We start from the raw sequence: 14,896 nt of genomic DNA, 5'->3' as shown, positions 1-14,896 counted from the left end.
GCTTTGGTGTTGCTGAAGTCGCAGTGGGACTGTTGAGCATTTCTTCGGAAAGGATGATGGTTTAAGGAGAATAAAATCTCACCAGCACACACACGACAAACTCCGAAGTCCCCTTGAGGTCCAACATCCTGCAGGCAGGTTCACAGCGAATGGTGTGGAATGTTGGTTAGGCACGCCAGGTCGAGGGAAAGAGTCTCTTGTCCTAACCAGAGCATCTGCACTACTGCAGATATATTCTGTGGTCTAGTCATCTGTAACAGTTTGGGGAACCAGGAACAAACTTAAGATCACAATCCAAACTGAAAAATTACTAATCTCCTTCAGGAACAGACAGATGGCCAAGGAAACACAACCTAACATAACAGTGATTAGACAAAGTGTAACTTAAAGCGTTACTTCACCGATTAGCATTAAGCTTTGTATCCATTTAGGGGAAAAATTGCAGAACAATTTTCTACTATCTTTAGAAATGTGGGGGGGGGGGGGGTGTACCTATACACCTTTTAGTCAGTTAGCAGAGTCTCTATGACTGAAATTATCGGTTATTTTAAGGATTGACAACATAAAAAATGTACACTGCTGCTGTACTCCAGGATCAAGACTGAGTAAGAATACTGTAGCTGAAGAAACTGGATTGACCTTCAAGCCATAAAATTCACAAGGAGCCCCGGGAGCCTCTGGCTCCAGAGTCCTCTGCCCCAGATTAGAGCATTTAACTGGGAAGCCGGTCCTTTCTGAGCGCTTCTGTGAGGATATATGGAGCTCAGGTACGGAACAATTTGGTTACTCTGGAGATTTCCTGAGCTCTGTGTTGCTAAGCAGGTAATGTTGGATAGGATGAGCCCTCCTGGCATAGGTTCAGATGTCTTTCTGCCCCTACTGTCTGTCTCTCTTTTTGTCTTTGTCTTTATTCTCCCATCGGTGTCTCTCTCTGTCCCTGGAGTCTTTCTAGCAGTTCTTCAGCTGTCCCGGCCTCTCTTTCTGTCTCTTATCTTTCTCGCTCTATTCATTTATTATACAGCCTTTAAATAATCTTCATCAGGCAAGTGTTCAGAGCTAGCGTTCCCAAAAGAAATTGTATATTGCCAAATAATAAGCCTAAAAATGTCAGTATATTAATTATAAGCATCACATACATTTTTACTATGTCGTAGATAGCTTATTAGAGTTTTATGATGTGTTGGGATATTGAAGTTGAAATACAGAGAATGGCATTAAAACGGAGCTCAGATGTGCATGAAGGCGGTCGAGAGCTGCATAATTGAAAACTCGCTCTGGGCTAAATAGCTCCTGAGTGTTATCTAATGTATACTTTATTATGACACTTGTACATACACTGCGCGGTCTTGTGTTTTTCGGTTTGTTGCATTACTAAAGTATTAAAGGATTTGTCCAACTGAAAATTAAAATGCTATCATTTGCTCATCCTCATGTTGTTGCAAACCCAGAAGAGATTTGCCCAGAGTGCTTTTCGTAATGGGGACTGGAGCTTTTGAGCTCCGAAAAATTACACAAAAAAAGCACAATAAAAATGGTCTGTATGACTCATGCATTATATTCTCTAGTCTTCTGATGTGATGCAATAGCTTTGTGTGAGGAACACACCGAAACTACATCGTTTGTGAAAAATCTTTCCATAACTCTCAAATACTCTAACACGTTCAACTCAGATATGGTATTAAAAACACATTACACCAGGTTTGAGGACAGTGATGCCGAATGTTTTTGTCCATTGTGGACTGATGGAAGACAAGATTTGTCTTGTGAATAGATTACTTTATTCTTTTTTGGGAATAAATAACTTTTTTCCTTACTCAACGCTATCTCATGACTTCATAATACTTGGACTATAGTGCATGAGTCATATATGGACTAATTCAGTGGTACTTTTTTTGTTCTGTTTTGGAGATTGATAGAACATCTATCTTGTAGACGTTCTAAACTGTCTTCTGTTGAATGGAAATAAACTAGCCTGGATGCCAAACTCAGCCCTGCCCACAACATTTGAGCTTGGGCGGTTTGGTCTGGACTCGATCCATAGAGGAGTGATTATGCCCGAACAGAAACTGTTCGGACCAATGGAATCATAAGGGCAGGCTTTAGACGATGACGGACAGATGATAAACAGTAATGTAATCATGCACGTTATTAAAGACGCTTGGATTATATTTGTTCAAATCCTAAATGGAGAGCTTGTTCGTATATTAAAACCCCTTCACTATTTCTCTCTGAAATGATGATCATGTTGGTAAGTACTCTTTGTATCCTTAAATTCTTCTTCTCTTTTTTTACAACACCCGCAAAGATTGTTTATTCTAGCCTGATTTCAGCACGCGTGCAGAGAGGGTTGCCAAGTTTTTACAACAAAACCCGCCAACTACTAGCCCTAAACAATAGCTTCTCGGAGGGGTTCTCCAGAAAAAAATGGCATTTTGGGGGTAAAATGTGTATTATTTTGGCAAGGTTGCCTGCTAAAATTTGCAATAATGCATCTATATATCACATAATAGTCGCTTCAACAAGCGGACATGGAAAAAAACGTGGACTTGGCAACACAGTGCAGTTGATCTCTGTTGACATTTGACAATGCGTCGCTCTGTTGCTCTGATTGGTTGTAGGTCTATCCAACTGATGTCTTTCCTGGTTCAGTTGAATCACGCCCCATAATCACAGCCCAATGGAGCAGTTTCAGACTCATATTCTGACTAGAATTGAGTATGACCACGTCAGGCTATAATAATCAGCCATTCTCCAAAACATCTCCTTTTGTGCTCCACAGAAGAAAACAGTATTACAGTTTGGAATGACATTGACATTGAGCCCCTGCCCCTTTAATCGTGAAAGTGCCCTTTTCAATCGTAGTGCACTGCCCCTGGAACAGCGCCCTGCTCCCGCAGAGGTTTGTGCACACCAATGATAGCATTTTATAACCTAAATTTGTGATAATGTTTTTTCAGATGGTGTGTTGAATTTTTAAATGTGACAACAGAAGCATTTGAAGTCATTGGAGTTCCTTCCATCTCCCTGAAGTGTGTTTGATTACATATCTCTATGCAATAACTGATATGTTTTCATCCTGCAGTCTAGTCTGACAGGATCTCTACGGAAGAGAGGATTAAACATTTGAACACTTCAAGCTAATCACTTGCTACCCAGGCAAACAGGGTCTCTTTACTCCTCCCTATACACCTGTATAATATACTCAACATTAAATAAATTATAATGTTTCATGTAACATTTATTTATTTTTTAATACGATTTGATTTGACATTTTCCCCTACATGTAGTGATTAATGGCAGCTGTGATAGTTGATACAAAATAAATGTATTTATTATTAATTTACATTAATTAATTTACATTAATTTACGTCTCTTTATTTATTACAATTATAATCGCATAATTGTTCCACTTTAAACTAGCACACTTGCCTAGTAACTATTTATTTAAACCATACATTAAGATGACTTTTGTGATGTAAAGAAAAGACAAAAATATAAAATTTGATTATGTTAAATATTGCCTTATTTAATAAAACTAGAAATTGCATTACTGTCTGTCTGTCTGTCTGTCTGTCTGTCTGTCTGTCTGTCCGTCCGTCCGTCCGTCCGTCCGTCCGTCCGTCCGTCTATCTATCTGTCTGTCTTCGAGTAGAAGAACTAATGAGATGATGCACAATGACTTCTGGGTAATTAATATCTCTGCACTTCGCTATGCTCTTTATTATTGAGAAACACATTTCCTACGATTTGGAATATAATTTTAAGACGGCCATGTTAAAAGTGTCCTTTGTGTGCGGTTACTGACCTCTTTCACTCTTCACTTTCACTGTGATGTCTTTTTTTAGGTTATATCTGATGTGTTGTCACTGCTTTGTCAGTAGATGTATATCTGCATTCTGGTGATCCATCCCAAACTCCTCATCTGCTGTTCTCTGGTTCTTCAAACCAACATCCGTTCGCTGTCGTCATGACCGTACCACCCGGGATTGAATACTGAATAGTTTGACGGCGATGGAAATTAATTGGAGGCATTTGTTTACGTGCATGGTCGCAAATGGAGTCCCCAAGCTTGCCGTCTGTCAGACGGATGTGTCACTGCAGGCCTGGATCAGGCAGGAGTTGAACAGGTTCTTCTCCAGAATCCCTTTGCGATGTCACTGAGTCTCAGCTGAGAGCGTTCAGAGCATTGCGTGCTAAAAGTCGTGAAAGTGCCTGAGGATTCTCATTAAGGTTATTGTCTCTCCGGTCCCCGACCAAAGAAGACTGTCATCTTGTTGTATTATTCCCTCAAAAACAGAATTATTCAAACTCGCAAGGCTCTTTCTAAAAATACTTTGCCGTAAACAGCGGAGTTCTTAGAAAGGGACAGAAATGTGAAAGAATGAGAGCAATTCGGGCGTTTAGAGGCCAAAGTGTTGAAGTGTGTTTGGTTGATTAGAAGCCCAAAGACTGGAAAGAATGTGGTGCACAAAGATATAACAGCAGGGACATCCCTATAGTCTGAAGCTTTAGAGACGTTTAGTCTTTCAAAGTCAATGAAGGTGAAGTATGTCATTTTTGTGATATTAAAATACTTTCTCCTGTGACACAGAGGCTAGTGTGTTGCTCCGCGAGTATAAAGAGCTGTTGTTTCAAGTCACTAAATGCTTTGGTTAAGTCCCATCTGTTCATCCATCTATTCACCGATCTTCTGTATATTTTTATATATATATATATATATATATATATATATATATATATATATATATATATATATATATATATATATATATATATATATATATATATATATATATATATATATATATATATAATGTTTTAAATACAATATTATGTATTTTGTATGTTTTTTTTTGTTTTTGTTTTTTATTTTGTTTTTTTTATCAGTATTGTCCAACAAATATAAGATGTGGGGTGTTTTGGGGAGCAATTTTGGCCAGTTTGACCAGATTTATTTATTTATTTATTTATTTATTTATTTATTTATTTATTTATTTATTTATTTATTTATTTATTTTTTTATTTTTTTATTTTTTTATTTTTTTATTTGTTTATTTATTTATTTTTTATTTATTTTTTTATTTATTTTTTTATTTATTTATTTATTTTTTATTGTTGTATTGTTTATGTATTTATCATTTTGTGTATTTGTTTGTTTATTTGTCATTCTTTAATTTATTGTTTTATTTATTTATCTGTGTTTCCCAACCAATGGAGTTGTGTTTTTGGGAACAATTTTGACCAGTTTGAAAAATTTTCCCCAGGGTTGTTTGTTAGTTTGTTTATTTATTATTTTTTAATTACGTTTTACTCCCTAAATAATGCTTTGTATGTGTACGATTGTCAAAACGCTTTGCGTTCTCTGCAAACGTTTGCTAAACCGGTTTTATTTTTCATTTAAGGTTGGAATTGAGTTCTCCCATATTCCTGTGATGCCATCATGGCAAAAACTTTCCAGTTGTATTTCAGCATGAATTTAAGTTTGGAAGTCGAACTTCAAGAAGTTCTAAGTTTTCTAAGAATTGAGCTCTGCATTATTTTATTATATTAATTTGCATTGCATTGTTATTGTATATTCTTCTCAGGTGTGACTACTGTACTCACAATGACCACTTTGAGTATCAGCGCTCGTAACTCCCTGCCAAAAGTCGCCTACGCCACAGCCATGGATTGGTTCATCGCCGTTTGCTACGCCTTTGTCTTCTCCGCCTTGATTGAGTTTGCTACCGTCAACTACTTCACCAAACGTGGCTGGGCCTGGGATGGCAAGAGCGTGGTCAATGACAAGGTAATGATCATTAATCATATCCCAGCATGCTTTGTGTTGTTCAGGTGGGTTGTGTGGATCAGACTGATTGACTTGTTGACAGTACGTTACATTTTTGAGTAATGTGATGTCTCAGGTGACAAATTAAATGATTGACAGAAAATTCAGTTCTGGAAATAAGAGCACATCAGACAGATGAGGATTTGGCTTGTTCCAAAAAACAAGCTTATGAAATGACCTGAATATTGCAATTCGTTCTCAGCTTGATTATCCCTAAAACCTACTCTATGATTCTAAATGATCAAGGCTGAAAACCCTGTTACAAACAATCGATATACCCTCCTCTCATCTGATTGATATTTAATATTGTTAATATTACAGCAAGTAAAGATACTAGATAGATAGATTTCTAAAACCGCCCCCCTTCAGCTCACGGTTCACGTGTCTTTTTATTGTGTAACATTTAATGTTTTTTTTTACTAAAGTAAACATAAGAATAACTTTTATATTTTCATTAATATTTCTAGATGAACACTTACTGAAGCAACTTAGGCTTACTTGATTTTCTAGATTTTTTTTTTTTTTCCTTTTAGAAAATCAAGTGAAAATGTAAATATAAAATATGATAAAAACATTTTGAGGAATGTTCATCATTTTATTGCATTGCATTATCAGTAATAAAACTACAGAGATAAAACTAAGCACTGTTGTCTTACTAAGACATATTAATGAGAAATATAGAGTGACAACTGATATTTATATGTATTTTTATGTATGTAATTTGGTATACTGTTATAAAGAACTTGATTTACATTACCAGCTATCAGGACTTCATCTTATGTTTGGTCATATACTCTACATTTCAGCAACTGCACCAAGTAGCATATTTCTGTTTAGTTTTGGCCTCTGGGTAAAATGTAGTGTTTTTCCCCTCAAGAATAAGCTGCATATTCAATATGCTATAGTGTATGAGCAATAAAAGCCTAATGTATCAAAAGTCTGAGATCTCGATATGATCTCAAACATTTTTTTTTTGTCAAATCCATCTTAAATTATAATTTGCCAGACATAGCTGATACCAATTATTTGTTTTAAATGTTATTGCATATATCCAAAATGTTTCTCCACCTGTTTAGTGCAGCTTAAAAAAAGCAGTCTGTCTCATTACAGTTTACTTTTGTAAAATATATAGGCATTTTATATTCTGAACAACAGCTGTGAAATCTCAATTCAGCATGTCTGAATCTGTAAAGCCATTTGCACTCCACCAGTTCACTGATGTCCTAACTGTAAAGCCATGCTGATAGAATCAACCGCCGTCTACGATACATGCAGGTCTCTGTATGAGATAACCACAGAGTAGTCCATTATGATTTTATCATGGAGCACTGCATATTTCAGCCATATCCTACTTATTTAAGCTAAGGAAAACTGCAGAGGGTCAGATTACACAGAGAGTTCATCTAGATCAGTAAGTACCTGCACTGCATGGGACCCAGCTTTATGATGGGAGCCAGTGAAATGAATAGTGGCACACTCCTTCCCTCCGTACTCTGGTCTTCTCCTTAGGCAAGAGAGAACAACCCTTAAGCATTCATTTCTAGGGTTAAAGTTATATTAATTATTATATATTAATTAATATAATATATTAGTTATATAATTATATTAATTATATATTAATAGGGTTACTATTAAATCAATTATTTTTCGTCACTCCGTAGGTACCTAGGGTAATAGACCTTGTTTAGAATTTATTTTGGTAATTCGGATCACAAGTAAACGAGACATATTCCCGTTTACATCTGGTGTTTTACATCTGGTCTCTTTTGTCCACTTTTAAACACTTCGGTCCTGATTTCTGTGAGGGGAGGGTCAATGAGAGGGTAAATGTATGGGCTTTTTCGATAAATTAAGCTCATGCAATTTACATATGAATGCGACCTTAGTCAACGCAAAAACTGCTCTAACAGCCGCAAGACCACGCAGAACGTGATGAATGCATGTTAGAAATCAGAAATTAGAGAACATTGTGCTTGGTACACTCTAAAAAAAAAAATCTGGGTAAAAAACAACCCAATGTTGGGTCAAATATTGACTAACCCAGCAATTGGGTTGTTTTAACCCAGCGATTGGGTTGTCTTAAGCAAATATTTAACCCAACCACAGGGTTTAAACAACCCAATCGCTGGGTTAAATCAACCCAGTTGCTGGGTGAGTCCATATTTGACCCAACATTGGGTTTAAACAACCCAGCATTTTTTAGAGTGTACTTTTTTGTCTTCAAACCAAACTTGGGTCTTCAGCCAACAAAGTTTAAAACCCGTCTGGCTATAGTGCCATTCCCATAATGTTCCTGCGTTACGTCTTTTGTGGCTGTATGAAGGCATTGGAGCACATGAGTGTTTACACTACGAAATCAATCTTGCCCAAAAGTGTTTTAGACCAAGTCTTCCACTTATTATCCGTTCGACCTAAATGCATCTCAATACCAGTTGTAAACCAGGGCCATTTTTATCTCAGTACTGTTATAAGAAACAAAAAAGGGCGACTCGTTTGCAATGACTCTTGTCGTGAAGGAAGAGATCCTTATCCCTGAGAAATGTGGTTTGCTGAGGCTTAAATTATTTTAACATAGTAATTTGGCTCCTATTTCACCTAGATGGGATGTTGGAATGGGTCAATCCAGTTGATCGACCGGTCAAAGCATGCCCTGGGAATACTCTGAGATAAATGAACATCTAATCATTTTCAAACCCCATGAGATATCAGCTGAGTCAATTGAGTGATTTAAGCAACATGTTGCTTATTTTAATGTACATCCAAAATGACTCCAAAATGGGTGGGGAGTAGAGATGATGAAACTGAAAACTTAAGACATGGCTGCAAAACACGTTTCTTGGATCTGGATACTGACAATACTTCAGTTTTCTTGTGCTGAGTATTGATGACTGGCCAAAATGCATCATCATTGAAGCTCCTTCTCCAGATCTTCAAATCACCAAGCTTTCATTTTGCTGTACAAAAGAGTCCCAGCAAGTATGATATTCCATGTAAGCAAAGCCAACAGTGATTACAAGCTGTTTGTTTTAATTTCTTAGAAATTGATGACTATAGTCTATGGTTAGACAATCTATTACATTTTCATTGATCCATCCTATTTAATTCCATTGACAGCCCAAATTGTTCCCTTTTTTAGCCTAGGTGTCAGGGCTGTGTTTGGCCCGCAAAATTGCTTGCTGGGGTATTGCCGAAAAGGTAAAAGAAAGAAAGAAATGAACTAGACAAATTCTTGGGGGATGTTGTAAAAAGGCCAATTCTTAAAACCGGTTACATGGTGCAGTACATATAAAGACAACTCCTCATCCAACTTTGATAAAGGGGTAATCCATAGAGAGTTGGATGATGTGGATGAAGACGAAATAAAGCATGAGCTCAATCCTCAAGGAGTAAAAAAGAAAGAAAGAATTGGAATTGGGTATCTAAGTGTTCTAGTGGAGCTATGTGTACTAAATCCTGCAGTTTCAATTGTAAAAAAAAAAATAATAATAATAATAATAATAATAATAAAAACAGACACAGGTCTAATGGCTGCAACAACAAACATATCTGCTGTAATGGTGGTGAGGAAGGCCATGACAAAGAGAGTTGTGAAAAACCATCTAAATGTTGTAATTTCACAGGTGATCATTCAGCTGCAACAAAACAGAAAAAAATACAGAAGGTCAGATGTACAAAGAGGATCGGTTACCCTGAAGCAAAGAAAATGGTGGCTGCTGCACCTGTTTAATCGTTTGCCTCTGCTGTCAAAAAAACAAAACAATCAAATAGAACAGTAGAACAATAGATTGCCAGACAGATATCACCTTGATGCATAAAGATTAACTTTTAACTATAGTAATCTTCTCTCAAGGGCGAAGAGGATAGGAATTTATGAAACTCTTACAAATGACATTCATCTCAGAGTCAAAGTCAACTGAACCAAATGGAAAAAAAGAACCAAAAGGAAAAAAAATACAATAAATAAATAACAGAAAGGCAAACTCTTTAGAATCAAAAGATGCAACTTCTAAGACAAGACAGATTAAAGATGTGGAAATGAAAGAGAGCGAACACCATAGTACAATCCTGTCTACTAAAGGCAGAAGAATTAGGACAACTGTTCCTATTCTTTCTAAAATTGAAAATGTTCAAATCATCCAATGGAATGATATCATCATGGTGTCAGGACTAATTTTACGGAGTTGAGGCATAATCTTCTTTTTGCATGTCTTCAGGAGATACAATTATCATCAGACTGTGCTTTCTCTTTTTAAAATAGGACTATTTGGAATTAATAATAAATGGGGTTCTGATGGTACAGTCATTTTAATAAGAAATTGTTTGATTTGTAGTCATATCAATATTATCAGCAATCTAGAGGTGAAAGCAATACAACTGACTGTGCGGGAAAGCATTACATTCTGTTCTATTTAAATTCCCCTGGGTTAAATGTGCCACACATGGACCTAGATAACCTTGTTACTCAGCTCCCATCTTCCTTTATTCTAATGGGAGATTTTAATAGCCATAATTTACTGTGGCGGGCAATTCACAAGGAAAAAATATTTTATAGATAACCATACCTTATGTCTTTTAAACTATGGTTTGAATACTTATTTACATGCGGGACATGGAATACACTCAGCAATTGACATATGTCACCTTGAACTTTTTTTTAGACCTGTCATTGAAAATATACACTATATTGCAAAAGTATTGGGACACCTTCCCAATAATTAAATGTAGGTGTTCCTATCAGTTCCATGGCCAAAGGTGTATGGGTCGCTCTCAGGAGCTCAGTGAATTCAAGCGTGGTACTTGATAGTGTCACCATTCTGTGCAAGTTAGTTCTTGGACTTTCAGTTTGTTTTCATTTGTCACATGTTTCTTTGTTCTGACTCCCGTCACTTGTCTGTCTCCATATTTACCGTCATTATTATTCATATGTGTCAGCTGTGTGTTATCTACCATCCTCATTAGTGTTGCTACTTAAGTTGTTACTTCACCTGGGGCCTGTACCATGATGGTAGTGTAAAAAACTCAGGGTTACAGGATTAGTTTTGAGTTGGCAAAACCAAACCATTGTATTAAGGCTTTGATAGTCCCATGATGCTGATCATCAGCTTTCTCTGTCAACTCAGGCTTTGATCCTGAGTTCAGGAGTTTAGCTGTGACATCAGCAGTGAACAGCCAATCACACGCTGTGGAACTGAGATTTACTTTTCGCGAGATAAGTTATTTATATGACTTTATGTAGGCTATTTATATTAATTTTAACAAAGTGCCTATTAATGATTTATTAACTAAAATGATAAATGTGTAATTAATTAAGGGTATAATAATTGCATAAATTATATCTAAATCATTTAAAATTATTATTTTTATAAATAAGCATTATTAAAAACCAGATGCTTTAGTCTTTAAAAACTATTTGCTATGTAGTGACCTTTAATTTGGAGCAGAAACAGGGGGAGTGATTTTTTTGAATCAGAGATGTGTCACTTAACTCACAGCTGATTGGCCCATCTTCAGTTTGAGATCTCTTATCCAGAACATAACCTGCCCCAGAGCAGGTTAGCTGTGGAGCATAAGTTACTATGGCGATGAACACAGCTAAAAGCCAAACCACTTTAATGGTACCTAAAACCCAGGATTGGCACAAACTAAGCTTAAATCTGGCCAGCTAGCTAAACCAGCTTCATGACACAAGCCCCTGTACTTCTTGTCCAGTCACCGTTATGTGTAGATGTGTTGTGCTAATTCCTGGCTGCCTGCTATTTGGATTCTCTCTTATTAAAATAAGTTTGGAATGATATCCACCTGTCTTCGTCTTCCTGCCTGCACACACCCGTGACAGATAGGTTGCCAGCTGTGCAGTAAGTCTATTTGTGAAAATGTCTAATTTCATAATATTCCAGGTCAACTGTTAGTGGTATTATAACAAAGTGAAAGCAATTAGGAACAACTGGAACATTAGTTACAGGTCTCCAAACTTCATGTGGCCTTCAGATTAGCTCAAGAACAGTGTGTAGAGATCTTCATGGAATGAGTTTCCATGGCCGAGCAGCTGCATTCAAGCCTAACATCACCAAGTGCAATGCAAAGTGTCTGATGCAGTGTTATAAAGCACACAAACCCTGGACCGTAGAGCAGTGGAGATGTGTTCTCTCAGAGATGAATCAAGCTTCTCTGACTGGTAATCTATTGGAGGAGTATGGTTTTGGTGGTTGCCAGGAGAACAGTACTTGCCTGACTGCATTGTGCCAAGTGTAAAGTTTTGTGGAGGGGGGATTATGGTCTGGAGTTGTTTTTCAGGGTTGGGCTTGGCCGCTTCCAGTGAAAGGAACTCTTAATGCTTCAGCATACTAAGTTTTATTTTATTTTATTTTATACTATTAGCTTTTTTGACAAGTTCATGCTCTCAACTTTGTGGGAACAGTTTGCGGATGGCTCCTTCTTGTTTCAACATGTCTGTGCACCAGTGCACAAAGAAGATCCATAAAGACTTGGATGAGCGAGTTTGGTGTGATGGAAATTGACTGGCCTGACCTCAACCCGATACAACACCTTTGAGATGAATTAGAGCAGAGAACTTCTCTGCCAGGCCGTCCTCACAAATATGCTTCTAGAAAAATGTTCAATATTTTGAATTGTCTATTTTGAAGAACATGGGTAACCAAACAGTTGATGCACCCCATTGACTTCCATAGTATTTTTTTATTTTTTTTTCTGGAAGCCAATGAATTTTCATTTTTGGGTGAACTATCCTTTTAATTTTAGCCCTTGTAATAAAGCAACCCATTCTCACTCCCAAGGCGTCAAAAACCGAAGCATGGTCAAGTGCCTTCCGCGTCACAATAAAGACGCTAAAGGTGCCCCAAGGCGTCATGTTTCGACGCGCTGGGTGTTCCATTCATTTCAGTGAGAAACCTTTGGCGTCATACACAGACGCGCTGGTTATGTTATCGTCATGGTGAAATTGTATTAGTTTATAATTTTGCCATTATGACATGTTGGAGTGTGTTTCTCAGCATTTAATCAGCAAGCATAATTTTATTTACATTTATTTTATTTACGCTATTTAGACATGCTTAACATGTAACCCAACCCCATCCCATCCCTAAACCTACCCATTTGTCTGAACATGATATAAAACACAGGATATATAACATACGACTGCATCCACGAGTTATTCAAAAAAGTTAAATAATCCAAGTTTTCCGAGGCCAAACGATTGATTTGTATGAAGAAAATCCCCAAAAGCGATCAGCATCTCCATCCGCAGAAGATCATCAACAAACACAATCAAATTTCAAATATTGGCGCCCGTTACGTGAGATTTCATAGTGAAATTGCATTGGCTCTCGTATGTCTTGTGACCAATTGCGTCATTACGTCAGCATTGATTGTAAAATGTCATTGGCTCTCGTGTGTCTTGTGACCGATTGCGTCATGCTCAGGAGTCTTTTGAATTATTTGAATGAGATATGAATGAGTTCGTTCACGGGGCAGCGGGATCATCATTTCAGCGATTAAAACATCAAGATCAACTCTGTTCTTCACATGAAGATATCGTATGACTTCAGAAGACTTGGAATGCAACATGAGTTAATACTTTTATACTGCTTTGGTCAGTTTTTGCAATAAATACCTGTGACTGTGCATTTATTTGCCTGTTATGTGTTTTATATTGTTTAGATATGGGTAGGTTTAGGGTAGGAGTGGAGTTAGTTGCTCCAAAATATGAAAGTAGCCTTTAAATATTAATAAAATCATGTCTGCTTTTATAAACGCAAATAATTAAATGCGTCTGTTTATGACGCCAAAGGTTTATCATTGTAACGAATGGAGCACCCAGCGCGTCGCAAAATGACGCCCAGGGGCACCTTTAGCGTCTTAATTGTGACGCGGAAGGCACTTGACTATGCTTCGGATTTTGACGCCTTGGGAGTGAGAACGGGTTGCATAAAGAGATAAACAACCAGATGAAAGAGCAGCAGGCCATTCAGAAATTCCTCAACACAGCTGTTGGACAAGATCAAATTCATTACCAAGAGTCCACCTCGCTTTTTTATGAAAATTATTTTTAGAAACTTTATCTGGATATCGAAGAAAAATCTATTCCCTTTGTATGAATCAGAAATAATAATATTCCACAGCCATGAAAAGACCATAATGATCCCATTAATAATCACACTATAGCTTTAACCAATTGCCTTTGCAAAACAATGGAGAGGATGGTTAATGAAAGTCTAATCTGGATAATGGACTCTGAACATTACATAAATAATGTCCAATGTGGATTCAGGAAAGGTTGTACCAAACGAAATTTGGAGATGGTTTGCCTATCTTCCTTGAAATATTTCTATCAACTAAACTCTTTCAAATCAAGGTAGCATACTTTCTTTCTGGCCTGCATAAACAGAACTTGGAGGACCTTAAATCATTATTTTATCTGTAACTCTCAGTGGTCATATAAGTTATTGGTTCTGATGTTCACTGTTGCGAACATATCTGCATTTGCTAAAGACTTATGTGAATGCTGTTGAGCAAACTGAAAATAAGTGTAGCAAAGTGTACCAGTGTAGGAAAATGAGTCAACAGTTTCTCACATTAAATGTTTTAAAGCCATGAATGCTTTAAAGGTTTTATCTCCCAGGGTATTCTCACAAAAATGCGTATAAATAGTACGAGTGTGCAATGTCGTGGAATGTATACGCCAAAACTCATTTTGGCGTGTCTATGGCACGCTGTTTTTCGCGTGCATATGATACGCATTTTATGGCGTATTATACATACGAACCCCCCACCCCACCACCCTAAACCTACCCAAGCGCGTGTCATATATACGCCATAAAGTGCGTATCATATGCACGCGAAAAACAGCGTGCCATAGACACGCCAAAATGAGTTTTGGCGTGTACATTCCACGACATTGCACACTTGTACTATTTATACGCATTTGTGTGAGATCGGGTTGTCTCCAGACAGTTCAACTCTTGTGAATTTGTACAGAACTTAAATTTGCTCAAAGCTTGACCATGGAAATATAATTTTTGGATACTTGATGTCTTACATTTACATAAGTCA

At 37.0% G+C, this 14,896-nt stretch overlaps 1 protein-coding gene across 1 annotated transcript in view; it reads left to right on the top strand.

The window, feature by feature from the left end:
- LOC137092639 (gamma-aminobutyric acid receptor subunit alpha-2) overlaps window positions 1-14,896 on the top strand; it is a 97,559-nt gene that overhangs the window by 73,132 nt on the left and 9,531 nt on the right. The window contains exon 9 of the mRNA XM_067456983.1: window positions 5,586-5,788. Within this exon, the coding sequence (XP_067313084.1) occupies window positions 5,586-5,788 (203 nt within the window). The remainder of the gene's footprint in view (window positions 1-5,585; window positions 5,789-14,896) is intronic.

The sequence above is a fragment of the Pseudorasbora parva genome, chromosome 11, assembly GCF_024679245.1.
Source record: "Pseudorasbora parva isolate DD20220531a chromosome 11, ASM2467924v1, whole genome shotgun sequence".
NCBI classification, from domain to species: domain Eukaryota; kingdom Metazoa; phylum Chordata; class Actinopteri; order Cypriniformes; family Gobionidae; genus Pseudorasbora; species Pseudorasbora parva.
The sequence above is the reverse complement of the archived record's forward strand: the minus strand, read 5'-3'. Positions and strand labels throughout refer to the sequence as shown.